The following is a 25,828-nucleotide window of genomic DNA, read 5'->3' on the forward strand; positions in this document are numbered from 1 at the left end:
TGTTTTCATCACTGGAGTGTTGTTTAGGTTTACATTCACCTACCTTAGAAAATGCAACCTATATTCAGAAAAGCTATTGAAGGTCAGTTGGCTCATGGTTATAAGTCGAGTAAAAAAAAAAACAAGCATTTTACTGGATAGATTAGTGAGTCACACTTTTTTTTGTTTTTATTCCTTGTGGTGTGTTAAAGTAGTTTTAAATTCTCTGTTTTTTTTTGCTAAAATTAAAAAAAAAAAAAGTTATACTTACCTGGTCCGTGCAACAATATTTCAGAGCGGCACCTTAAGGTGGTTATAAAGACTAAAGGTTTGTAACCTTTCCATTTCTATGCCTCTCCCTTTCCCCACTCCCTATTATACACTTACCAGTCACCACTTTTTTTCTAGCACTGTCCCTACTAGCAGCTCTGCTCTCCTCTTTCTTCATTCACAGGGCCCAGAGGCAGCAGTGGGAGCCATTGGCTCCTGGTGCTGTCAAATCCTTTGAGGCAGGAGCAGGGCCAAGCCGCTGTGTGTGTCTGTCTGTCGGTTCACACAGCCGTCTTGGAAGCATGCCCACATAGCACACAGCTTGCTGTGGGGGCACTTGGTAGGGAGGAAGAGTCAAGAGTGCCAGCAGGGGACTCCAGAAGAGGAGAAAAGCGACCATTCTGTGCAATATCATTGCACAAAGCAGGTAAGTATAAAATGAAGCTGTATAATCACTTTAACTCCTTTTCGGGAGTCCCCCATCAGCACTGCCCACTCATTTTTTGGGTGATCACGTAGTTCCTGCAGGCAGTCGGTGTAAGCTGTCTCCTCATACACGCAGGCAGTTACCTAATGACAGAATCAACGAACTTCCTAGATCGTCCACATTAAGAACTACAAGCCGACCGACAATAGTGTTCCGGCAGCCACAACCACCCGTATAGAAATATTTGCTGGATGCATGCTGGTTCCTTTAATGCTAATGGCACACCCCGCACTGGAAATTGCTCCCGCAGTGGGAACTGCTCCGCACTTGCTGTTCCTGTGCGGGCTACGATTTCTAAAATGTTGCACAGACATTTTCCCTACATTTTGGGAGGCTTGCAGAGCTACACAGATGTGAACCTAGCCTAACAAAAAACCTTTTGAGTTTAGAACCAATTTAATGCACTCCATAATGCATGTTGGTGCACCACAACAGATTGTCTTGGTGTGCTTGGACCCTTTAAAGGAAACCACCTCTCAGCTAATGGACAACTGTTTGAAACTCCATTGTAGCAACACAGTTTGGCCCCTTCTCTACCTTTTTTTTTTTTTTCTTTTTTTCTTTTTTTGCAAGGTCTGGCCTCTGCGATTGGATGCACTGCTGGTTAGCACACATCAGTTCAGATATGACTACAGTGTTTTATCCGTAGCAGTGCAGAGGGCAATAAAGTGAATTGATGTAGATTACAGGAGGACAAGGTACCCACCATTCCTTATGTGGAAGTGTTTGTAGGAGGCCCTATGTATGAACCAGAATATGTTTCTCATTTGAAAAATCCACACCTTATTGGCGTTTAGTAGTACAATTAGTACTTAAGTAATTAACTTGATATAGCTCTATATGTGTTTAGAGATCCATCAATAAAGTGAGGTTCACCCAATTAATGGGAATACGAAGGAAATAAAATGATAAAAATTAATTTGATTTAGTTGTACCTTCACTGGCTAGTTGTATCAATATTTGTTGCATTATCTAATATGCTTGCACTGGGTGTAAACCTGTAGAATAGTTTTATATAGAGTATTTTGTGTATTTTTGTTGACTGATTTGACTGATCAAAAAACTTTTCATGGTACTTCCTTGTATTTATTTTATAGGTGAATGGATCATCTGTAAGTAACAGGGAAACTTCAAATGTCAAAACTACTTTAGGTACGTAAGTTCTTAAGTAAAGAACTATTTTGGTTTTAAAGGATAACTAAACACAAGAACTAACATGTAATATATTTCAGCTTACCAGCCCTTGGATGTGTTGGCTTCATTTAGGTAGTTATACACTAATCAAAATTTGGCCAGTGGGTTAGGAACTGGCCGAATTTTGATCAGAGTGTGGTCCTCCTCCCTCAACAGAAGTCGGTTGTTTGATCGTCTCTCAAACAGCTGTCACAAAAACAAGTGTCTACCTTGGAGTATTTCTCCTCTATTCTTGTTCTAGATGGAAACTCAAAATTTTGGATTTACCCTCACTTTTGTGGAAATTGGTAAACAGAACAATTAGACTGACTCTCCCTTACAGGCACACAGCCCTTAATAAAATCCTGACAGTGGTTCTAGCCCATCAAAAAAGCTTTGCCTTTAGTTCACCTATTCTGCAGTCAATTTAATCTTTACAGTATAGCGGGGGGGGGGGGTCTCCAAACGTTCTAAACATAGGCATGTTTTTTGCCTTTCAGATTTTAGGGGGGCTGAACTTTGGCCAATGGGAATATAAATTGCCCTAGTGTCAGTTGGAGTAACACCACTTCAGGCTTTGGAGGTCAGGAGGAAGAATAGTGCCGTTTTGTTGGTGTGAGTTGGAGGAATAGGGCCTCATCATTGGTCTCAGTGGAAGGAATTATGCCCCACTGTTGGTGTCTGTGAAAGGAATAGTGCTTCATTGTGGCTCTCAATGGCAGGAATAGTGCCCCGAGGGCCAGATAAAGGCTGCATCCAAGCCAGAGTTTGGAGACCAATGCAGTATAAAATTGGGATAAGTGGAACTTCATCCTCTCAGTCAACATTGATTATTTTTAACCCCTTCACGCCAGCGCCTCCCAGCCCTTTAAGGGTTTCAGAAGGCGGGGTGGGGTTTAGGGTCATGTGACCGCTGTGACACGTCGTCACAGCGGTCACATGATCGGAAAAGGTCCCAATCGAAAGAGGAGATCAGGACCTTTCTGTGAGTACCGGACATGTGTGATGGGAGCGCACAGGGTGCACGCTCTCAGCTTATATGTTCTTTTTTAATAGAACACAAATGTGCGGCCGCTTGGCGTCCAGGCCCAGACGCCGAGAGGCCACACATTTGCTTTCGGCCGGCATGAAGAGGTTAATCCTTATGCTGCTAGTGGTTTTTTTTTTTTTTTTTTTTTTTTTACATTTCTTCAATTACTGCCTGGTTTCCATGCCAGGCAAATCATGTCCTACATCCCAGGGGCCTTCATGGGGGAGGAAGGTTTTTTTTTTTTTTTTTTTTTTTTTTTTAGCTAAGCACACACTCCTCCTTGCATGCCTGAGCTAAGGGCAGATGGATTCCATGAAGTAAATGCTACATTAATTTTATGCCCTTACTCAAGATGGCTACGACTAGAAATGCTAGGGAGGGGCGCTGTGTTTCAGTGTAATTTCTCAGCAAAATAAAGCATGGAGACATGGATGGGTGAGTTTACTTTGAATATTAAAAATGAATTAAACAGCCTTTGGTTTATGGTGCTAAGATGCAGTGAAGTTACACTTTAACATTGCCAGATTTGTTATTTGTTTTTGCTTTATCGGAGAGTTTTTCCTTTTATTTCCCGTCCTGTAAACACAACAGAAAGTGAAAGGAAATCTCTTTAAATGGACAAAAGTCCTTCCTAGGTGGATAGTTGTCACCAGAACATTTTGGAGTTTTCCACCACTTTCAGTTCAGTGACATAGGTCACCAGGACAATTAAGGAGGATAAGTTTAGACTTTTTGACTTTAATCACTCCTGTCCAGAAATGAATGGTGATTTATGCATAAGATGGAGAGGAAATCAAAATGGTTCCAGTATTGAAAAGGTACATGCAAGAATATGGCTGAAATTCCTGCTTAAAAAAAAACGTCTACGCCTCAGTTAGTGCTGCAAACTTCACAGCTTGGTTTCCAACTGAAATGTTTCTGACATTTGCAGAATCTGAAGAGGCAAGCAGCAGTGATTTAGAATCTGAATTTCCTCTCCTTCCAATGAGACCTGCCACTTCAGAATCCAAGAATTCTGACTGCTCTACATCGAACAGTCCTTTTAATGGCTCAAAAAAAGTCTTACAGCGAATTCACCGGGATAGTGTGGACAGTGATGAATCATTTCATGCTCTTTCATTAAGCACTGATGAAGAAGAGGAGGAGACACTCAAACCTCTTGATGAGATTATTAAAATTACAGCAGAGCCTGTGCCAGCTACCCCACAGGGAGCAGACTTGTCCTTGCTTTCTCTATCACAGTCACCAATCCACGATACTCCGGTAGGTATAATGCCTTTTTTTTCTTAGGGAGCCTTTAAAATGGTCTCATGACAAGTAATGGTTGCAGTTATAATCTTTGTTTTGTATAGGTATTTATACAGTATCTCACAGAAGTGAGTACACCCCTCACATTTTGTAAATATTTTATTCTATCTTTTCATGTGACAACACTGAAGAAATGACACTTTTCTACAATGTAAAGTAGTGAGTGTACAGCTTGTATTACAGTGTAAATTTGCTGTCCCCTCAAAATAACGCAACACACAGCCATTCATGTCTAAACCGCTGGCAACAAAAGTGAGTACACCCCTAAGTGAAAATGTCCAAATTGGGCCCAATTAGCCATTTTCCCTACCCGGTGTCATGTGAATCGTTAGTGTTACAAGGTCTCAGGTGTGAATGGGGAGCAGGTGTGTGAAATTTGGTTTTATCACTCTAAGTCTCTAATATTGGTCACTGGAAGTTCAACATGGCACCTCATGGCAAAGAATTCTCTGAGGATCTGAAAAAAAAGAATTGTTGCTCTACATTAAGATGGCCTAGGCTATAAGAAGATTGCCAAGACCCTGAAACTGAGCTGCAGAATGGTGGCCAAGACCATACAGCGGTTTAACAGGACAGGTTCCACTCAGAACAGGCCTCGCCATGGTCGACCAAAGACATTTAGTGCACGTGCTTAGCGTCATATCCAGAGGTTGTTTTTGAGAAATAGGTGTATGAGTGCTGCCAGCATTGCTGCAGAGGTTGAAGGGATCAGCCTTTCAGTGTGCACACTGCATCAAATTGGTCTGCATGGCTGTCGTCCCAGAAGGAAGCCTCTTCTAAAGATGATGCACAAGAAAGCCCGCAAACAGTTTGCTGAAGACAAGCAGACTGAGGACATGGATTACTGGAACCATGTCCTGTGGTCTGATGAGACCAAGATAAACTTATTTGGTTCAGATGGTGTCAAGCGTGTGTGGCGACAACCAGGTGAGGAGTACAAAGACAAGTGTGTCTTGCCTACAGTCAAGCATGATGGTGGGAGTGTCATGGTCTGGGGCTGCATGAGTGCTGCCGGCACTGGGAGCTACAGTTCATTGAGGAAACCATGAATGCCAACATGTACTGTGACATAATGAAGCAGAGCATGATCCCCTCCCTTTGGAGACTGGGTCACAGGGCAGTATTCCAACATAACGACCCCAAACACAGCTCCAAGACAACCACTGCCTTGCTAAAGAAGCTGAGGGCAAAGGTGATGGACTGGCCAAGCATGTCTCCAGACCTAAACCCTATTGAGCATCTGTGGGGCATCCTCAAACAGAAGTGTCAGAGTACAAGAAGATCGCCGCAGCACATGAATCTGTGCATGTGCAGGATCCCGACAAGGCATACAGGCAGGCGGGCATTAGGACCTAGGTGCACCTGTCACCAATGACAGCACCAGCAGGCACTAGGACCCAGGCGCGCCTGTTGGCGCTGGGCGGGCTATTTAAGTGCTGACTGGTCTTGTTTCCTGTGCGATTTCCTTTGGTTCTGACCCGGCTTGTTCCTGACCCGACTCTGAGTACTCTCCACCCCCCCCCCGGTTCCTGACTTCGGCTCTGTTCTTGACTCTGGCATTTCCTCCTGATCCTGTACCACGCTGCCCGACACTTATGACCCTGGCTATCCTACGACTCCGTTCCAGTCCTGTGTTCTGGCTACATACCTGGCTCTGCTGTGCATCTGGCAATCCACTGTACCTGCCTGGTCTTGCCTGGTCTATCTCCACAGTACCCAAATTGGAGGATATCCTGCTTAACAAGGTCATCATCTGCAAGAGCCGCAAGCAAAACCCTGGCACTCTTGTCCCCCTGGTCCTTAGACACCCTCTGTTCCAACCTCAGCGGGCTCAGGATTAGTGACACAAGTGAGGCCGACCTCGTCAATTCAGTCTCCCATCAGGTACGTGACAAGAAGGTGGAGGAGCGCAAGGTCTCTAACAGCCACCAGCTCCGTGATGTCGTCATGGAGGAGTAGAAGAGGACTCCAGTGGCAAGCTGTGAAGCTCTAGTGAACTCCATTCTCAAGAGGGTTAAGGCAGTGCTGGAAAATAATGGTGGCCACACAAAATATTGACACTTTGGGCCCAGTTTTTCATTTAGGGGTGTACTCACTTTTGTTGCCAGCAGTTTAGACATTAATGGCTGTGTTGAGTTATTTTGAGGGGACAGCAAATTTACACTGTTATACAAGCTGTGCACTCACTACTGTACATTGTAGCAAAGTGTCATTTCTTCAGTGTTGTCACATGAAAAGTTCTAATAAAAATATTTACAAAAATGTGAGGGGTGTACTCACTTCTGTGAGATACTGTATGTATTGTTTCCCTCTCTTGCTAGCCTTTGCAGCATTATGGCTGTTAGAGAACATTCTCTGGCAGTAGGGAGGTCTCTGGATATTTCACCTTAAAGCCCAACACCAGGGAAAATATAAAATGCTATCTTGCAGTGGGGCTTCAAGGTTAAAGGCTTGTTTAGGTCTAACACGGGGGGTGGGGGGAATTGTTTTTCTTACCCGATCTTTGCTTCCGCAATAGCCAGCACTCCCCCACTCTTCAGCTGTGGACTGTTCCTCCATGCCTGCATGGGACTTGAAGTTGAGGGACCTGCAACCACTGGAGCATAGGGGAGAAGAAGCTGCAGGGATCAGTCTTGCATCGTAGAGGAAGCCTGCAAACGTGAAGAAGTGTGTTATATATGCTATATTGCCAAAAGTATTGGGAATCCAAATGATGGGATTCAGGTGTTCCAATTACCTCCATGACCACAGATGTATAAAACCAAGCACCTAGGCATGCAGACTGCTTCTACAAACATTTGTGAAAGAATGGGTCACTCTCAGGAGCTCAGTGAATTCAAATGTGGTACTGTGATAGGTTGCCACCTGTGCAATAAGTCCATCCATGAAATTTTCTTCCTACTAAATATTCCATGGTCAACTGTTAGTGGTAGTATAACAAAGTGGAAGCAACTGGGAACAACAGCAACTCAGCTACCGAGTGGTAGGACATGTAAAAGGGCAAAGCGGGGTCGGCGCATGCTGAAGCGCACAGTGCGCAGAAGTCGCCAACTGTCTGCAGAGTCAATAGCTAAAGACATCCAAACCTTGTATAGCCTTCAGATTATCATAACCGTGCATAGAGCGCTTCATGGAATGGGTTTCCATAGTCGAGCAGCTGCATTCAAGCTTTACATCACCAAGTGCAATGCAAAGCGTCGGATGTATTGGAGACGTGTTCTCTGCAATGCCAATTCACACTTCTCTGTGTGCCAATCTGATAGACATGTCTAGGTTTGGCAGTTGCATGGAGAATGGTACTTGCCTGACAGCATTGTGCCAAATGTAAAGTTTGGTGGAAGGGGGATTATGGTGTGGGGTTGTTTTTCAGGGGTTGGGCTTAGAGCCTTATTTGCAGTGAAGGGAACTCTTAAGGCATCAGCATACCAAGACATTTTGGACAATGTCATGCTCCCAACTTTGTGGGAACAGTTTGGGGATGGCCCTTTCTTGTACCAACATGACTGTGCACCAGTGCACAAAGCAAAATCCATAAAGACTTAGATGAGCCAGTTTGGGGTGGAGGAATTTGACTGGCCTACACCTCAACCCAATATAACACATTTGGGATGAATTGGAGCAGAGACTGCGAGCCAGGCCTTCTTGTCCGACATCAGAGCCTGACCTCACAAATGCGCTTCTGGAAGAATGGTCAAACATTCCCATAGACACACTCCTAAACCTTGTAGACAGCCTTCAAAGAAGAGCTGAAGCTGTTATAGCTGCAAAGGGTGGGCCAACCCAATATTGAACCCTGCGGACTAAGACTGGGATGCCATTAAAAAAAAAAAAAAATCATACTTTTGGAAATATAGTGTGTGTGCATAAAATAAGTGTGTGTGTGTGTGTGTGTGTGTGTGTGTGTGTGTATATGATATATATACATACATTTGGGATGCACCGAAATGTCGGTTGCCGAAACGTTTCGTCTGAAAATACTCCTCCGCCGATATGAAAAAAAAACATTGATACAGGTACCGAAAAAACCCCACCCCTCGCCGCCACCAACTGCTGCTCGGTAGTTCTCAGCCTTCCCTGAAAAACCATCGAAAAATCATGGCGCTGGGCATAGAGATAAGTGAAGGAAAGATGGCCTCTACTCATCTCTATGCCTTTGGAGGACTGGACCGATGTCACTTTCGGTTCCTGCCATTTTTTTTTTTTTTTTTTTTTTTGTTATAAAAGCTCTAGATCAATGCTTTTTTTGATCTAATGCTTTACATTGCAGAGGAGAGATGTGGGGTCTCATTGACCCCACATGTCTGCATAAAGAGGACCTGTCACTAATTATTTCTATCACAAGGGATGCATGCATTCCTTGTGATAAGAATAAAAGCGATTAAAATTTTTTTTAAAGGGACAGTGCAAAACAAAAAAAATTAAAAAAAAAAAAGTTTAAAGTGTCCACGTGCTGTGTTCAAACCACACACGTGAGGTATCGCCATGGATGTCAAAACGAGCAATAATTCTCGCACTAGACCTCCTCTGTAACCTGCGTGCGCAATTTTAAAGCATGACATGTTGGGTATCTATTTACTCACCGTAACATCCTTTCATATTTTACAAAAAATTTTGGTATATATTTGTTTTTTTACCCAAAGTGTATTTTTTTCCAAAAAATATATATTCATTTTTTAAAAACCGCATTTCAGTCAAGTGCATTTTGAATTTTTGGTTTCGGCACCAGAATTTTCATTTCGGTGACCCACTAATATGTATGTATGTCCTTGTATTAAGGTGGTATACCAGGATTATGGTTGAGGCTACAACCACGATCCCGGTACATTTTGCAGGCATTAATGTAAAAGTGATCCGATTTGGAGGAAGGTGGTCCCCATTGGGGAGACTGGGACCTATCTAACCTGCGGCATCTGGTGCACTGAACAGGGAGGGAGTGACTGGCATTGTAAACCCTGTTTCTGCCCACTGCTGTCCAACTTTGGCTTGTCCTACTGCTTATGTGAGACTAGGGACTACCTGGTGTGTGCCTGCTGACCAAACTTTGATAAACACTGCTGTGCTCAATTGTAAAAGAATGTAGGTGAACACGTCACAAACTCCTGTTGAAAACACTTAATTTTACCTTGAAAACATGTTTTTGTGTGGCTACATTGCACATGGTTCAGGTCCCCTTGTACGCAAGCCAAAACATTTTCAAAACTAGTGTTTTTTGGGATCTGTATTGCCCTCTCACTTCTTATTTTCTGCTCTTGGTGGGTTTAATGATTTAGGTTAAATTGTAACTGAATGCTTTAGAAAAATTCTATGGACTTTTTGTGTGGCTTCAATTGCTCTAAAAGTTCTACAATCTTTCAGGAATTAAGTAGGTTGTGATCCTCAAGACATAATATGGATCCTTGAAGATTTCACTAAATTTGGCACACTGTTTTATTTGAATTTGACCTGCACGGAACACAATACAATAAGCATTAGTCATACTTAATGTATATATATCAAATAAAATGGTGCAGCGCTTAACAATGGAACACAGTATATACACACACTATATGTTCATGCGTGATATCACTCTAATGGTGATCCATAAATACAAAAGTTCATTATAATAGTGCGGATCATGGAGAGATCCGCACTATTATAATGTACTTTTGTACTGTGTTCCATTGTTAAGCGCTGCACCATTTTATTTGATATATATACGTTTTGATTGAAGGTTTTTGTTTGGTTACCTTTCTGGTGTATCAGCTGCTAAGTAGTACTGTTTTGTATACCTATTTATACACTTTTTCATCTAAGTCGCGCTCACTATAACACCTTTTACTACATTAGTCATACTTAAGTATCTGTATACTTGATTGTTTCAATAGATTGACTTTTTTATTTTATTTTTAAGGCAAATAACAGGTTAAAGGAACTTTTACAAACTCCTTTCTATGATAACAATCTGGAGTGTCTAGTAAAAGAGAAAGAGGAGAGCGAAAGGTATGTGCAACCATATTCTAAACTGATCCTTTTTACTTACAAGTGTAAAAAGCAATCGGTAAAAGCTTGGCTTATTGAAAATGTGGTTAATACCTGGTGAAAATGGAGATCAGCGATGTTTTTTCTAGAATTAGAATATAGCCATGACCAGGGGCGGACTGACAACTCATGGGGCCCCCAAGCAATAGGGGATCGTGGGGCCCCTGTGTCCTTGCCCAAACTCAAAAAAGCCTATGAAAAAGGTACCAGGGGCATCTCATGGGGCCCCCTACTGACCCCGGGCCCTCGGGCGGTGCCCGAGTTTTTAAATGGTCAGTCCGCCCCTGGCCATGATTTCTCTGATCTTCTAGTGGCCCCTGTTTAAATTCACATGCTAGCAATATAATATGTACTAAGAAATGCTAACAAATTTTGAATATGACCAGGAGCTGTACAATACACTGGTAATATACTTAAATTACCTGTTTCCATACCGGGCACTTTTACCCCCTTCCTGCCCAGGACAATTTTCAGATTTCAGCGCTCCTCACACTTTGACAATTGTGTGGTCATACAACATTGTACCCAAACTAAAATTTTATCATTTTCTTTACACAACTAGAGTTTTCTTTTGGTGATATTTAATCACAACTGGGATTTTTATTTTTTGCTAAATTAACAAAAAAAGACCAAAAATTTTGAAAAAAAAACACGTTTTTCTTTGTTTCTGTTATAAAAGTTTGTAAATTGATAATTGTTCTTCATAAATTTAGGCCAAGATGTATTCTGCTACATGTCTTTGGTGAAAATAACCCAAATTAGGATGTATTATTTAGTTTGTAGAAAAGTTAGAGTTCACAAACTATGGGATATATCTGAATATTGATCAGTCCTGAAGTACTGACAGCCAATCTAATTTCTTGAGGTCCAAGAATGTCAGAACAGTACAGATATCCCCCAAATGACCCCTTTTTGCCAAGTAGACAGTCCGACGTACTTCATAAGAGGCATGGCGAGTATTTTTTTTTTAAGTTGTATTTTTTTTTTTTTGTCATTTTTCGGAAAATTAAAAAATTAAAAAAATTGTTTTCACTTTTTTTTTTTACATACTGTCACCAGTGCAGTACAGTGTCATCATATAACTGGCATGGCGATGATCAGGGACACTGACTGGTGACTGTATGAAAAAAAATTATATATAATTTTTTTTAAATTTTCTTTTTCTTTTTAATTTTTTATTTTCTTTTTTTTTTAAGATTTTTTTTTCATATTTCACTATGACCAAAGTAGTACTTTGTTACCATAGTAACATTGTACTACTTTGGGGAAGTGATCAGTATTTTTTTTTTCTTCACAATTTGCTTATAGCAAAAAATTACTTTGCTATAAGCAAGCATTTACCTGAATGACATCGATTCATTCAGGGGGTTTTTTTTTTTTTTTTTTGTGCTTAGCTGTGATTTGGCCACGGCTAATCACATGACACAGCTGGGCTGTGATTGGCCCAGCTTGTGCATGTGATCGCTGTGACCATTCACAGCTAGACACACTAGTATACAATGGATGGCACGAATGTATACAACTGGCATGTGACCTGCTGTGATTGGTCACAGCAGGTCACATGGTACCGGCAACGAGGTACATGGCCGGTGACAGATCGCGCCGCTGCGCGGCTTTGCAGGCACGCAAACTGTGCATGCTCGGAAGGACGCCATATGGCGTCCACCAGGAAAGCTGAGGGATTTTGCCGTCCGCCAATCGGCCAATGGCCGGGCGGCAAGAGATTAATAAACAAAAACTCTTATGTTCAAGTGTATAATGCATTATGAAAGATTTCCATTATGTATACGCTATAAATAGCAGTGCAAAAACGTAACAGCAGGAACACTAATTGTGGGGTCATTTTCTAAGAGAGATTGACGTTGTGGGTTTTTGTGTTTTTGGATTCAGCTTTGCGTAAACCATATTTCTTTTCTCTCAAAGCTGTCCAAAAATAATGTATGTTCCACATTAAATGGAATCAAACTGATTCAAAGCAAGTGTCCAAAAATAATTATAGTGATTGTAAAGTCTTACAACTTATTTGTTATAAAATATCAAACCGGCTTATACTTACCTGCCCTGTACAATAGAATTGCAGGAGCGATCCAGATCCTCCTCTTAGGTTCCCTGCTGGGGGTCCTTGCCCCTTTTCCTGCTTGGTGTGCCAGCATAAGAAGCTGCTTCTTGTTGTGGCTCCCCTGGGTGCTTGAGCCCAAGACTTGCTGCCAGTGTCCATTGACACACATCGAGGTTCGGCCCTACCCACTGCTCCCTTGTTACAAGATTTGACTCTGCCAATGGCTCCACCTGCTCTCAGCAAAGCCTGCAGAAGAGTAGCAAGCCACTGCACTTGTGCAACAACACTGGGTCGTTTGAGGGCTCAGGTAAATATTTGGGGGTGAGGGGGCTATACTTAAACCTAAACATTTTTTACCTTAATGCAAGGAATGCAGAAGGGTAAAAATATTCAGGCTTTAGAACCACTTTAAATATGTATCCTTTTGCTCCACCCTAGATGGAACAGACCAATATACAATAGGTGCTCCACTCAAAGCTAAAGGTCTAAGACTAGTTTTTTTTTTTTTTTGTTTTGTTTTTTTTAGTCCGCAAACGTGCAAACTAGAACGAAAAACCCGTAAGTGATCACAAAAAAAGTGCAAGTGCGAACACCACACGAAAAAGTGCACTTAGGGGTGTGCTTTTGTCCTACCCCTAAAGGGGCTGGACCACTACCCTGATCCCCCGGGGCATGAAGCTCCTGACAAGGACAAGGTTCCCATTTGGTCCTCCTGGCCAAAAGGCCTGGTGGACCACCGTTCCTTGTGTCCAGCCGAAGCCGGACACCCAGTACTTGGTCAGGGGGCTCTCCCGAAGAGAAAACCCCCTAGGGATCAGGGGAGGAAGGAACCAAAAGGCCACACATCCTCCCCCTAGACTTCAGGGAAGGCCCGAGGACCCACACCCTCCATCCTGTGAAAAACACACACAAAAGCAAGAAAAAGTGACAAAACGTGGGAGTGATTAAATTAAATAAATAAATAAAAAAGTGGTAGCGTGCCAAGTTGTGCACAGACCAGGCCCTGAGGCCTGTAGCAAAAATTGCCCTGGTCCTAGCCAAAAGGCCTGGTCCTAAGGGCGCTGTGCAAAAAGGTCTAAGACTAGTACAATATTTAAAGGACTGAGTCCAAATTAAGCTACTTATCTTGTCCATTGAGGGACACAAACCAGAGACTGCTAGGTTATATTGCCACTTATACAAGGATTGAACACTGACAAACAACAAAATGTGGGACAGCCCAGTATAACCCCTCCCACTCCTGGCATGCTTCAGTTTTTTTTGCTGGTGTTCTAGGAGGATAGATGTGTTTCATTCAGCTCCGCTTTACCGATTACATGTATGTATTTATTATTTCCCTTTCAGTCAAGATTTGTTTTACATTGCTACTGAGCTGGTCTCTGTGTGCAGCCATCTGGATAGTTTCTTCCTAAGAAGTGTGCCGGACTCTGCTGGACTGGCTGTTGCCTTATAGCCTTTTGGTATTTACTTACATAGAGACAAGGAAAAGCAGCAATATTACATTTTAAAGAAAGCTCTTTATTGCCAGCCAAAATAAAACCAACAGCGTGCTCTCAGCACATTTTGTCAGTGGTGACTTTTTCAAGAGATAGCTGCCATCCATACAGTATCTACTATATAAATCCTCCCAACATTAACCCTATATGCTCAAATCCAAAAAACACCCATATTACCCTTAAGAGCCAATCCTAAAGGGACCAGGTAGCAAACATAGTATCCAAAGTATATAATGCATATTTGTACTCATCGAATGTGCTGTCGGCTTTATTTTTGCCCTTTTTGTTGCTTATTGTGCAGTAAAAAAAAAAACTTTTTATATAATTAATTTTGATGATTATCTTTGTTTCTACACAAGCTGTTTTCACCCGCCTTGCAAAGGCTAACATGCAGGTGTGACTAGGCATCCTGGGGAAATTGCTGTGACTGAGACAAAGAGCTGAATACTGGGCTAAAACAGGGTATACATGTTCAGTTCTTTTGTTCAATCAGACCCCGCATCCCAAGTCAGAATACACAGATGAACTCTGCAGCCATTGGTTGAAAGCACTCATTGAGAGCTGGTTTTCCAGCCTGACCGTTCGACAGAAGCTGGTCATTAGGCTGGCTTCTGTTGAACAGCCTGCGATACACACATCCTGAAAGTTGGCCATTTCCTGTTGAATTGGACGATTGTCTTGTACGTAGAGCAAATCACCACAGGGGAGGCTCCCAATATTGTTGGGATTTTTTTCTCTGTCGTAATCAGTTTTCAGGAAGTGTCCAGACCTTTGTAAAGTGTACATTTGTTATCACATAACAGAATCGATGCAATAGAGAAGCAGCTTCACAAAGACCTAGAGAGAGGACAGGGAGTGGCTGATGAAAAAGTGATGGACAGTGAACAGGATGGAGAACTTACTGACGAACACAGGTAATCTTGTTTACTCAGTTTCTGTGTATAGTCACTTTTATTTATATTTAGTTTGTTCTGAAGTACACAGGGATCTTTATTTCATTCATTTATGTTTTTGACAAAGCAATGTTACAACTCATCCCTTTGATGTTTTCATTAGCTATTCAATTTCTGTCTCTTGATTAGGTCAGTGCCCATCGTGGATTTAGTCAGCTACAGAAACTATGGGGTTGATTTACTAAAACTGGAGAGTGCAAAATATAGTGTAGCTCTGCATAGAAACCAATCGGCTATTTTTATTTGTCAAAGCTTTAAAGAAGAGTTCTGCCCCTCCCAAAAGTAAAAAGTCAGCTGCTACAAATACTTAATCTGCTGACTTTTAATGTTAGGGCACTTACCTGTCCAGGTGTCCAGCGGTGTCCTCACCCCGAGCCGATTCTTCAATCAGCTGTTGGGTTCTGGCGCTGCCATCTCTACTAATGGAAATCGGCAGTGAAGCCTTCACAGCTGATTTCCTACTGCGCATGCGCAAATCGCACTGTGCTTTGTGAATGGGCTGCAGTCCTCTGGGAGCTGTGAAATGTCTCGGGGGGGCTGCGGGGGGAAGGAGGGAGGCCAAAGACTGGCTGTCAAAACCAGGTACCCACTACCCCCTCAAAAGGTGTTAAATGTGGCAGCAGAGGGGGGAGGAGGCAGATGAGCGGACCTTCCACTTTTGGGTGGAACTCTGCTTCAATTGAACAAGCTAAAGCTAGAAGCTGATTGGCTGCCATGCACAGCTGCACCAGATTTTGCACTCTCCAGTTTTAGTAAATCAACCCCTATGTAACAAAACTGAACTCTGGGAGGAATTCAAAACAATTCTTGTATTTTTCTACCCCATCACTGCATTTCTAAATGCGGTTTTGCTTCCTTTATCACTCCTGCAGACAGGGTTCCTATTTGCTGTGTAACCTTAAGCTACTTTGCTGCAGCGTTTCGTCTGATGTCATCACATACACTGCCGGATCAGCAGTCCAGCATTGTAAGTGAGGATACCAAGGGTGCACCCATATTTCAGAGCTTTGGAATGAAGAGAACGGTGATTGCAGGTTGGAGTGAGGGATAAATAAGGTAAGTAAAACTGCTTTTTAACAGTGTCCTAGACAAATACAAGCCCCACTGCAAGGGTAGTTTTGAAATTTATGTTGAATTCAGCTTTGTGTATCTTTTGATTTAACACAATGTTTGGTAACCCTAGATTGCACCAATGACCGTGCCAACTGCAACCTTGCATGCGGGACATACAGTAAACAGTGTGTGAATAACATTTTTTTTCTATTATTGTCTCCCAATTCCTCCCTATGGTCCATACAGAAGTTACAGTCTATGGGGCTGATTTACTAAAACTATCAAGTGTAAAATCTGGTATAGCTGTGCATGGAAGCCAATCAGCTTCTAGCTTCAGCTTGTTCAAGTTAGCTTTGACAATACAACCTGGAAGCTGAATGGTTTCTGTGCAGAGCTGCACCAGATTTTGCACTATCCAGTTTTAGTAAATCAACTCCTATGTTGGGAAAAGGCAACCAAAACTTCTCTTTAGATGGTTCTATCCTATAATTCCCCCCATCATACTGCCACAGTTTTTCAGTCACACTAATGTTCGCCTTTTATATGGGGTTGCTATAGCATACTAGGAATGTGTTATAGCAGAGTTCAGTAATAGGAATGCACAGGTCGAATATTTGTAGAAAAGAATTGCATTCAACTTCAAATCTTCTAATTTATTTCTTTATTTTACACTTTTAAAATGAGCACTTCAGTTTTTGTCTTATTGATTTAGAAATCAGTATGCTATAATAGACTGTCTGCCAATTTATGTGAGTTCATATTTAAAGACAGCTTAATAAAGCTAAAATAAAGATAAATGCTGAAGTGTAGCTGCATAAATCTTATTAAAACTATTGTAGTAGATATTGACATGCCGGGTTTTGTTGATGGTATGTTAAAGAGAAACTGCATTTTTATTTATTCCTAAATGTACCTAGGAAATAAAGCACTTCTTTGCTACCTGCAGACAGAGGGCTATTTGTGTAGAATTATAAGAAAGCTGTTCTTCCCATAATTATGCATACGGCTTTCTTGATTTGGCTACTATTGACTTGCACGGAGAAGCAAAGCGCTTACACATCCAACGGGATGTCAAGAATCCCATTTTTCATAATCCTCCAAAATACATTTTCCATTCACTCCTCCTTCCCTGTCATTATCTTTTTTCTTCCTGAACACATCTAGAGAAATTAGGATTAGGAGTGCTGAGATTAAATCCAACTGTTAAGAAAACCTTAATAATTAGCAGCTTGTCTGTGGCAAAAGTACATGCATTCTGTAAAAACACATTCTGCTCAAACCTGAAATTATCCTTAAACAATCACAGCTGGAATATGATAGGCTTGGTGTCCCTGTTGCATTCCATTGTATTTGAAATGTGTACGGGTGAGCTGTCATTTCCATTTCCCACTTGGCATTTGTCTTTTCTTTCCCACCTTGTTTTGTTCCTGCCCTTCCTGTTGTCATCCTTTATAATATCAAGTAAATTTAAATATCCAACTGAAAACTCTGGATTACAGTTGTAGCAGGAGTAATGGGAACATAGTCATAGAGATCTTACTGCTAAAGTTCCCTACAAACATAGATTAAATTCATAAACAAAATGTAATATTGCAGATTACCAATCCTCAGATGTGGTGGCTGCATGTTTGTAGGCCTTCATAGGACAGTGCTACAAACACCTCTGTCTCTGCTCTTCTTCATAACAGGTGTGATTGGTTCTGTAGTTATTAGAGAAAGCTGAGGGTAATGTAATTGGCAAGACTGCTGGACAGCAAGTTATCAGCTGACAAGATTTCTGGCAGGATCAATATTCACTGGGTATTGAAATGGTATATTTACAGAAATTCTCAGACGTTACACTGCCACCCACAGGAGAAATACATACTGGCAACAAAAAAAGTCTGCTCAGTATAGCCCCGCCCACAACTATCATGCTTCAGTTTTGTAGCAAAGTAGTGCCAAAAGCATGCAAATAAACATAGTGGAGAGACTTGTGTCTATCAATGGTCTGCAAGAAAGTACATGTATGGTAAGTGCAGAATGTTATTCCTCATGCATTGAAAGACACAGGAATTCTTAGACTGTCAGGAAATTCAAAAAGCAGTCATGGGGGGCGGGTATCATAGCAACAAAGGTTAACAGAACGTTGGAAAACTGGAGACTGCCTTTAGCTCAGAAGGACCTGAAGCCTTAAGGATCCAACACCCAAAGATGTCGTCGGATGAGGCCAGAATATCCACCTGCTAGAGCTTAGAAAATGCTATATGATGCTGAAAAGAACAAAAAGCACTCAAGACCTAGCAGAGCTTGCCGATGTACCCTTACAGGGTCTATCCAGAATACAAAAGAAATCAGACCTCTGAAAACAGTGTCTGAGAGATACTCTTGACAGTTCAAGCCAAACCTGACAATGGAGGGAAATTCCCTTTCGGTGAACTGCAGCCAGACAGAGGGGTGGGAGAACTGTCTTGGTTGAGGTGAAACAGAGAAGCCACTTTAAGAAGGAAGTCCTGGAACTTCGCATCTCCTAGTCCTCGTGCAAGAAACACCACCTTGTGGGTAAGAGTAGTGAATGGAATGTCTCTAATGGTTTCACACAGTGAGCTTTTAAGTATTGAGGGAACTAAGTTCAGATCCCACAGAGTCATAGGGGAACAGGCAGGGAGAGCTATGTGGGAAGCTCCCCTTTACAAAGGTCTAAATCAAGGCTTGGAAGACCAACTGTTTTTGAAGCAAGACAATCCTGTCAGAAACATGGCCCTTGAAAGTGCTGAAAGCCAAAAGCGGATCCAAATCAAGCTGCTGGAAGATGATGATTTCTCCCACAAAGATGTCCTATGGTGGAAGCCATGAGACTCTCACCAAGTAAAGTATGCCTTCCATGTCTGATGATCTGACCTTATGGGAAGCTGTTTTCCCAACTGTTCGCATTATAGGAAACACAATTCAAAGATGCCCGACAGCATGCACTTCAAACCAGAGACCGTGAAATCGTATGGCAAAATGTTCCTTAAGACAAAAGATCCTGATGATCTGACAGCCCATGGTGCATCTGCCAGGAGCCTTACCAGGTCAGCGTACCACAACCTCCTGAGCCAGCCAAAGGCAATGGGGATCTCCAGAATGCCCTCTATAACTATCCTAGGAAGCAGACGAGAAAAACTTTTGGGGAGGAAAAGTGTAGATCAGAGTTTACAGATCCCACAGTGTTCCTAGGCATCCACTGCTTCTGCTAGAGAATCCCTATATCTGGAGACAAACTTGTGCAGATTGTTGTTGAACCTGGAGGCCAGAAGGTCAAATTCAGTGTCAACCCACTTTATAAAAAGGTCCTGGAACACTTCCAGGTATAGGGTCCAGGTGCTTCTGGCTGAGGAAGTCCATCTGCCATTTGTCTATACCTGGGTCATTAAAAACTAGAATGTTAAGTTCTGCGCAGGACAGGACCCAAGCATACCTGTTTTGCCACGGCAAGATCTTGGTTCCTCCATGATGGCTGATGTATGCCAAAGTCAGGGTGATCTCTGATTAAATCCAAAAATCCCTTACAGCAAGATGGCCTAATCACGCAATGTTTTATAATGCTGATCAAAAGATGAGTCTCCTCCAATGAGCAAGTCCCATGCATCATCAGTGTGCCCAGGGCTCCTCCCCTGCTTGACAAGCTTATATCCATCATGAATATCTTCCAGAATACGGAAACAAGGATTTCCCTGATTTCAGAGCCTGCTTTGAGCCATCAGGCCAGGGACAACCTGGTCCACTGTGCTAATGACTGGATCTGTCCAGGGACCTGATTAACTTGTTCCATAACAACAGAATGTTGCATAGTAGAGGTGTGAAGTGAAACTGGGCAATTGGAACTGTCTCAAAGAAAGCTACAGTTTTTGACTGCTGGACTGGAAAGCTCGAATCTGAGATGTAAGAAACTGAGAAGGGAACAGGGAGCTAAACTCCATTTTGTAGCCTAGGAACCCCCTCCTCCTGCATTCAAGTGTCAGAGGTACAATTTATAAAGCTTCCTTCCACTCTGGGGGAATGCTTATCTGAGGATTTGGCAGACTTTGAATCCCAGACCTAGCTGGCAGGCTTGGAACCTGGCTTGCAGATGAGGAAGTAGAGAAACAAAAGAAACATTTAACAGTTGAGAAGAGGATGCCTTGGCATTATCTTTCATAGGCATCTTCTGCTGAGGAAGATTGGTGGTCTTGCCATCAGTGTATTCTTAGATGTATATTATCTAGAAACGATCTGTAGAGATGTTGTTCCTGGTAGACCACGCAGAACAAATACTTCTGAAGCAAGTATTTCACAGTCCAGCACAGTAAGCAGGGTGCCCTCACATGAGTACAGGCAGGAGACCCAACCAGCAGTAAAGCTGGGAAGCTTTTATCAGAACAGCACATCCAAATGAAACTAAATCCTGATTTGTGCTTACATACGTAAAGTGACCTCACTTCTGTTTACCAGAGACAGAAGTGAAGGCTGTCATATGTGGCTACTTAAGCAGCAGGGGTACTTAAGCAAATCTACAATAAGGAAGAAATGAACTTCCACACAAAATGGTCAATTAACTAAAGATGCTACTGTAGAAAATACCATAAAGATAGTCTCCGTACTTAAAAACAGAGGAATTTCAACCTAGCATAAACCTACAAGGAACTTGCAGTGATGAGTTGCAGAGACTGATACAGAAAAATTGCCTCTGCTCTGGACCATTAGCTCCACATGGAATCTGCAGGCATACTGACCTGATCTGAGTAAGCTGAGTTCTGTGTAAACTGGAACATGAACAAGTAGTAACTGGCAATCACAGGTCTGTCGTAAAGACAACACCAGCATAAATAATAAACTAGGAATCTGTACTGTTTTTTACTTATTAGAGAACTTTCCAGGATTTCCATATCCAGATTGTGGATGCAATGCATGGATCCTGCAGACCCTCAGTAAGCTGTCTGCCCGTACTTCCGATACGGACAGGCAGTTACTGAATGTCAGGAAGAATCAGTGGACAAAAGCGCCCTCGTAGTTCATTGAGAGGGTTTCGTTAACATTGACAGCCGCTTTGCAACAGCAGGGTGTTTTGATCGTGGTTCGGGAGATGCGCATGGAGTTCTGGTGTGAACAAGCCCTGACCAAGAACTACAGCTGAATAAGACACTCTCCTAAGTACACTTGCAAAAAAATGATGTCACAGTGGTTGTTTGCAGGGTTACCCTGTGCTGGGCAGCGACTTTTGTTGTCCGTGTTCATTTTCCCTAGCAATATAACCCAACAGTCTAAAAATTCCTGTGTACCTCAAAGGATGAAAAAGAAATGTCACTTTTAGGTATACTGACTGTATACATTTTTTTTGTAAAAAAAAATTTTTTTATTGTAAACCGATGTATGGTTCTGTTATAATGGCTTTCCTTAGTTTCACAGCAATACTCCTTGTTTTTGGGAATCTTTTTGATCTGAAACACAATGTTTATGTAGTTTATTTTAAAGGAGGTTTTTGAATGTAGCACTTTTACTCACTTTATAGGGACCTCTTGAAGAAATTTTCAGTTGTCACAAATGCAATACCAGATCACCATCCAGGAGAGGAAATCTTCCATTTGCCTGAATCAGGAAAGATCTTTAACATTCGTACTCTTAACCTGCAACATTTACAGTTCAACTCTGGTGGCAACTCTGAAGAAATGATCATATTCAGGTAACCTAATGATCTACTGGATCAGTAATATGTAATATACTCTTTTTTTGATTTTTTTGATTTTTTTGATTTTTTTTTTTTTTTTTTTTTTTTACTGCTGTTTTCCTGTATGTTAATTTAACATTTCACTTTGGTGTATTCCAGTAAGTTTGTGATGTGCAGGCCAGGCCCTGTGAATTAGGAAATCTCAGCTAAATCTTAATTCACACCTACAGATGTTACCAAGTATCTGTGTGCATGGCAGCCCATCCAGTTCATAGGCTGCGCTATGCACGAGAAATGTGGAAAAGAAGTGCCTGACTCATTTTAAGAAATGTGCCATACCAATTTGCATGGTGCTATGGCACCATGAGGTTGGCGTGTGTACAAATGCATGAATTTGCAGATGCGTGGGGGTGCCATTAACCATTACTAGTTACTGCACGTCTACTAAAGGGCAATGTCTTTCTCTGCGTGCTGGGAAGTGCACAATTTTGCATGCTTTTCTGATGTGCAAAGATCTCTATCTAGTCTGAGAGTGGACTTTTCCTTTTCATAAATCCGTTTTATGGTTGTTGATATGTGCTGTCTTGTACCTTTTCAGTGCAATGCATCTCTGGCTTTAAAATTACATTAAAATTGATTGCTTTACAAGAACAGAGCTGTGTCACTATTTAACAAATTCTGAAGGACCACTGGGCCAAATCATAGTCTGTCCTGACCCAAGAGCAGCTGGTTCCTTGGGGCTGTTAAAAGTTCAAAGCAAAATATTGTGTTCGTGTCATAGTTCGGGAACCGCAGGGAAATCGCCTGATCAAAAAGGCCCTACAGTTTCCCTACGGCCACATTTTCAAAAAGGTGCATGCACCTTTTTTGTGTGATAACATGGGCACAGCAGCTGATTCAAATGAATGGGCTGGTGTGCCAGAGCAAACGCGGGCCTCACAGCCCGCAAAAGTGGGACCCAAGGAGTAGACCCTTTTTCTTTCTGGGATCTCTCTCAGTGGTTTTGAATTGATGTCTGACTGTTTTTATTTTATTATGCAGCTGCAGTCCTGGAAATCAGCTTATGTTGGCCACAGAAGGATTCCTCACTACATTGTATCAGTTTAAGAAATGCCCTGAGGTACTAATGAGATGGATGTTTCAGGTAAGGAATTTTAGATGGGAGTAGTCTAAAAGAGGTCAGGCGTGTGTGTTTTTCTCTGTTTAAGTAAGGGGTTGTCATTAAGGCCTTGTTGTTCACACCATGGTGCAGAGATTCATTTTTTTTCTGTTCGTGTTATGAAAGGGAACAAAGAATACATTAGTTCTGTGTGCCCTTTTCACACCACAACACTGGTATCACGTGCAGATTTTTTTTTTTTCTGCACAGTAATCTGCAACATCTATAAAACTCACTGAGACACACATGAAAACTGATGTTTTTGCCAGTACAATCTGCTCGTTTTTTTTTTTTTTTCCCCCATCAGTTTTTCTGCGCGTATGGTGTGAACAAGCTCCAAGATGTTCAGAACTTATGGTAGTTAAGTGTTTTGTGGAATTTGGAGTCTGGGTTCAGCTGCCATCAAGAATCTAATCTGCATTGAGTTTGTAAGTTGTTCTTGTGTTTTTTCATTTCTTCCGGGTGCTCTGTCCATAGCCATACCAGGTCCTTCAAAGAAGTGTAAAAAGTGAATAAAAATACAACCGTTCATTATTAAAGGACTAAAAAAAAAAAAAAACTAGAAAAAAAATTGTCCCCAAAGCAGATCCAAAAACAATCACAATGAATGCCCCTGCTGACCTAAAGAAAAAATAAAAAAAGAAGTGTCATTAGAAAACTGCCTTGGCGGGAGGTACAGATCAGGAGTCTGACCCTCCCCCCACTACAGTTAGCAGGGAAGAAATACATCACTGCTTTCTGGAGGATGAGCTACAGAGGGGCTGTGCCAAGACCAGTGGCTGGGGGAATAGGAGGAATAGCAGCCACTGGTCTTACAAACAGGAAACCTCAGGGGATTAACAGTTTTTTGTTTTTTTTTATTTGAAAATCAGTTTATTTCAGAGCAGCTACTGAGTGAACCAGAAGTTGGAGGACATATTATATATATATATATATATATATATATATATATACATATATATATACATACATACATACATACATACATACATACATACAGTGGGGCAAAAAAGTATTTAGTCAGCCACCAATTGTGCAAGTTCTCCCACTTAAAAAGATGAGAGAGTCCTGTAATTGGCATCATAGGTAGACCTCAACTATGAGAGACAAAATGAGAAAAAAAATCCAGACAATCACGTTGGCTGATTTGGAAAGAATTTATTTGCAAATTATGGTGGAAAATAAGTATTTGGTCACCTACAAACAAGCAAGATTTCTGGCTCTCACAGACCTGTACCTTCTTCTTTAAGAGGCTCCACTGTCCTGTACTCATTACCTGTATCAATGGCACCTGTTTGAACTTGTTATCAGAATAAAAGACACCTGTCCACAACCTCAAACAGTCACACTCCAAACTCCACTATGGTGTAGACGAAAGAGCTGTCGAAGGACACCAGAAACAAAATTATAGACCTGCACCAGGCTGGGAAGACTGAATCTGCAATAGGCAAGCAGCCTGGTGTAAACAAATCAACTGTGGGAGCAATCATTTAAAAAATGGAAGACATACAAGACCACTGATAATCTCCCTCGATCTGGGGCTCCACGCAAGATCTCAGCCCGTGGGGTCAAAATGATCACAAGAACGGTGAGCAAAAATCCCAGGACCACACGGGGGGACCTAGCGAATGACCTGCAGAGAGCTGGGACCAACGTAACAAAGGCTACCATCAGTAACACACTATGCTGCAAGGGACTCAGATCCTGCAGTGCCAGACGTGTCCCCCTGCTTAAGCCAGTACATGTTCGGGCCCGTCTGAAGTTTGCTAGAGAGCATTTGGATTATCCAGAAGAGGATTGGGAGAATGTCATATGGTCAGATGAAACCAAAATAGAACTGTTTGGTAGAAACACAACTCGTCATGTTTGGAGGAGAGAGAATGCTGAGTTGCATCTAAAGAACACCATACCTACTGTGAAGCATGGGGGTGGCAACATCATGCTTTGGGGCTGTTTCTCCGCAAAGGGACCAGGACGACTGATCCATGTGCAGGACAGAATGAATGGGGCCATGTATCGTGAGATTTTGAGTGCAAACCTCCTTCCATCAGCAAGGGCATTGAAGATGAAACGTGGCTGGGTCTTCCAACATGACAATAATCCCAAACATACTGCCCGGGCAATGAAGGAGTGGCTTCATAAGAAGCATTTCAAGGTTCTGGAGTGGCCTAGCCAGTCTCCAGATCTCAACCCCATAGAAAACCTTTGGAGGGAGTTGGAAGTCCGTGTTGCCCAGCGACAGCCCCAAAACATCACTGCTCTAGAGGAGATCTGCATGGAGGAATGGGCCAACATACCAGCAACAGTGTGTGCCAACCTTGTGAAGACTTACAGGAAACGTTTGACCTCTGTCATTGCCAACAAAGGATATATAACAAAGTATTCAGATGAACTTTTGATATTGACCAAATACTTATTTTCCACCATAATTTGCAAATAAATTCTTTCCAAATCAGCCAATGTGATTGCCTGGATTTTTTTTATCATTTTGTCTCTCATAGTTGAGGTCTACCTATGATGCCAATTACAGGCCCCTCTCATCTTTTTAAGTGGGACAACTTGCACAATTGGTGGCTGACTAAATACTTTTTTGCCCCACTTTGCCTGGAGTTCTGGTTTAAAGTATGCGGGCTCTTGGTCACTCATTGCCATCTTAGTGGACCAGAAGTTCAGGGAAGCAGCACTAAGTGACCAGGAGATACACATAGCCAAGTGGAGTATTATGCCACCTGCAGTAGCCAGATGCTAGTTTCAACAAAAAAGCACAACCTAGGGGCAGCCCCTGCTGGTTGTCAAACCCCCCACCTGCAACACACAGTTCTGTTTTTGCTTAGCATTTAGGAGTTGGAACCTAAACATTTTTGTGCCTTCTTATGTTTATAGGAACTATCAAGCTCCTTCATCTATATTCCTTTGTTCAGTCAGGTTTTTTATACCTTCCTAATTATCTCCAATGTATTATGACATTTTTTTTTTCTCTATTTTGTATGTCAGTGCTGGCATGATTTATTTTTTTTTTGTGCACTTTGTTTTCTTGGATTGTTTTTCCATATTGTCATTGTAAATTATTTTCTTACAGATGGTATCTATTCATCCATCTTATGCCACGTCTATTAAACTTTTAAATGCTTTGATTGAAATGACGTGTAACCATCGTAAGTATAGAATGCATGTTCAT

General features: G+C 41.9%; 1 protein-coding gene and 1 long non-coding RNA gene across 3 annotated transcripts in view; one reads left to right on the forward strand and one right to left on the reverse strand.

Moving 5' to 3' along the window:
• The window catches only part of LOC149457824 (uncharacterized), a 52,111-nt gene extending 32,679 nt beyond the window's left edge, over window positions 1-19,432 (reverse strand). Inside the window, exons 1-2 of the long non-coding RNA XR_016313585.1 lie at window positions 19,266-19,432; window positions 6,744-6,898 (exon numbers count right to left, since the gene is read on the reverse strand). This is a non-coding gene — a long non-coding RNA (uncharacterized LOC149457824). The remainder of the gene's footprint in view (window positions 1-6,743; window positions 6,899-19,265) is intronic.
• The window catches only part of SLF2 (SMC5/6 complex localization factor 2), a 65,577-nt gene that overhangs the window by 6,616 nt on the left and 33,133 nt on the right, over window positions 1-25,828 (forward strand). For both annotated transcript variants that reach the window (XM_089683294.1, XM_089683295.1), the window contains exons 4-10: window positions 1,834-1,888; window positions 3,871-4,202; window positions 10,138-10,226; window positions 14,624-14,734; window positions 21,336-21,506; window positions 22,533-22,635; window positions 25,730-25,805. In XM_089683294.1, coding sequence (XP_089539420.1) covers window positions 1,834-1,888; window positions 3,871-4,202; window positions 10,138-10,226; window positions 14,624-14,734; window positions 21,336-21,506; window positions 22,533-22,635; window positions 25,730-25,805 — 937 coding nt within the window. The remainder of the gene's footprint in view (window positions 1-1,833; window positions 1,889-3,870; window positions 4,203-10,137; window positions 10,227-14,623; window positions 14,735-21,335; window positions 21,507-22,532; window positions 22,636-25,729; window positions 25,806-25,828) is intronic.

This window comes from Staurois parvus, unplaced genomic scaffold (assembly GCF_062004578.1).
Source record: "Staurois parvus isolate SC_StPar_1 unplaced genomic scaffold, SC_StPar_1.0 ptg000303l, whole genome shotgun sequence".
NCBI lineage: Eukaryota > Metazoa > Chordata > Amphibia > Anura > Ranidae > Staurois > Staurois parvus.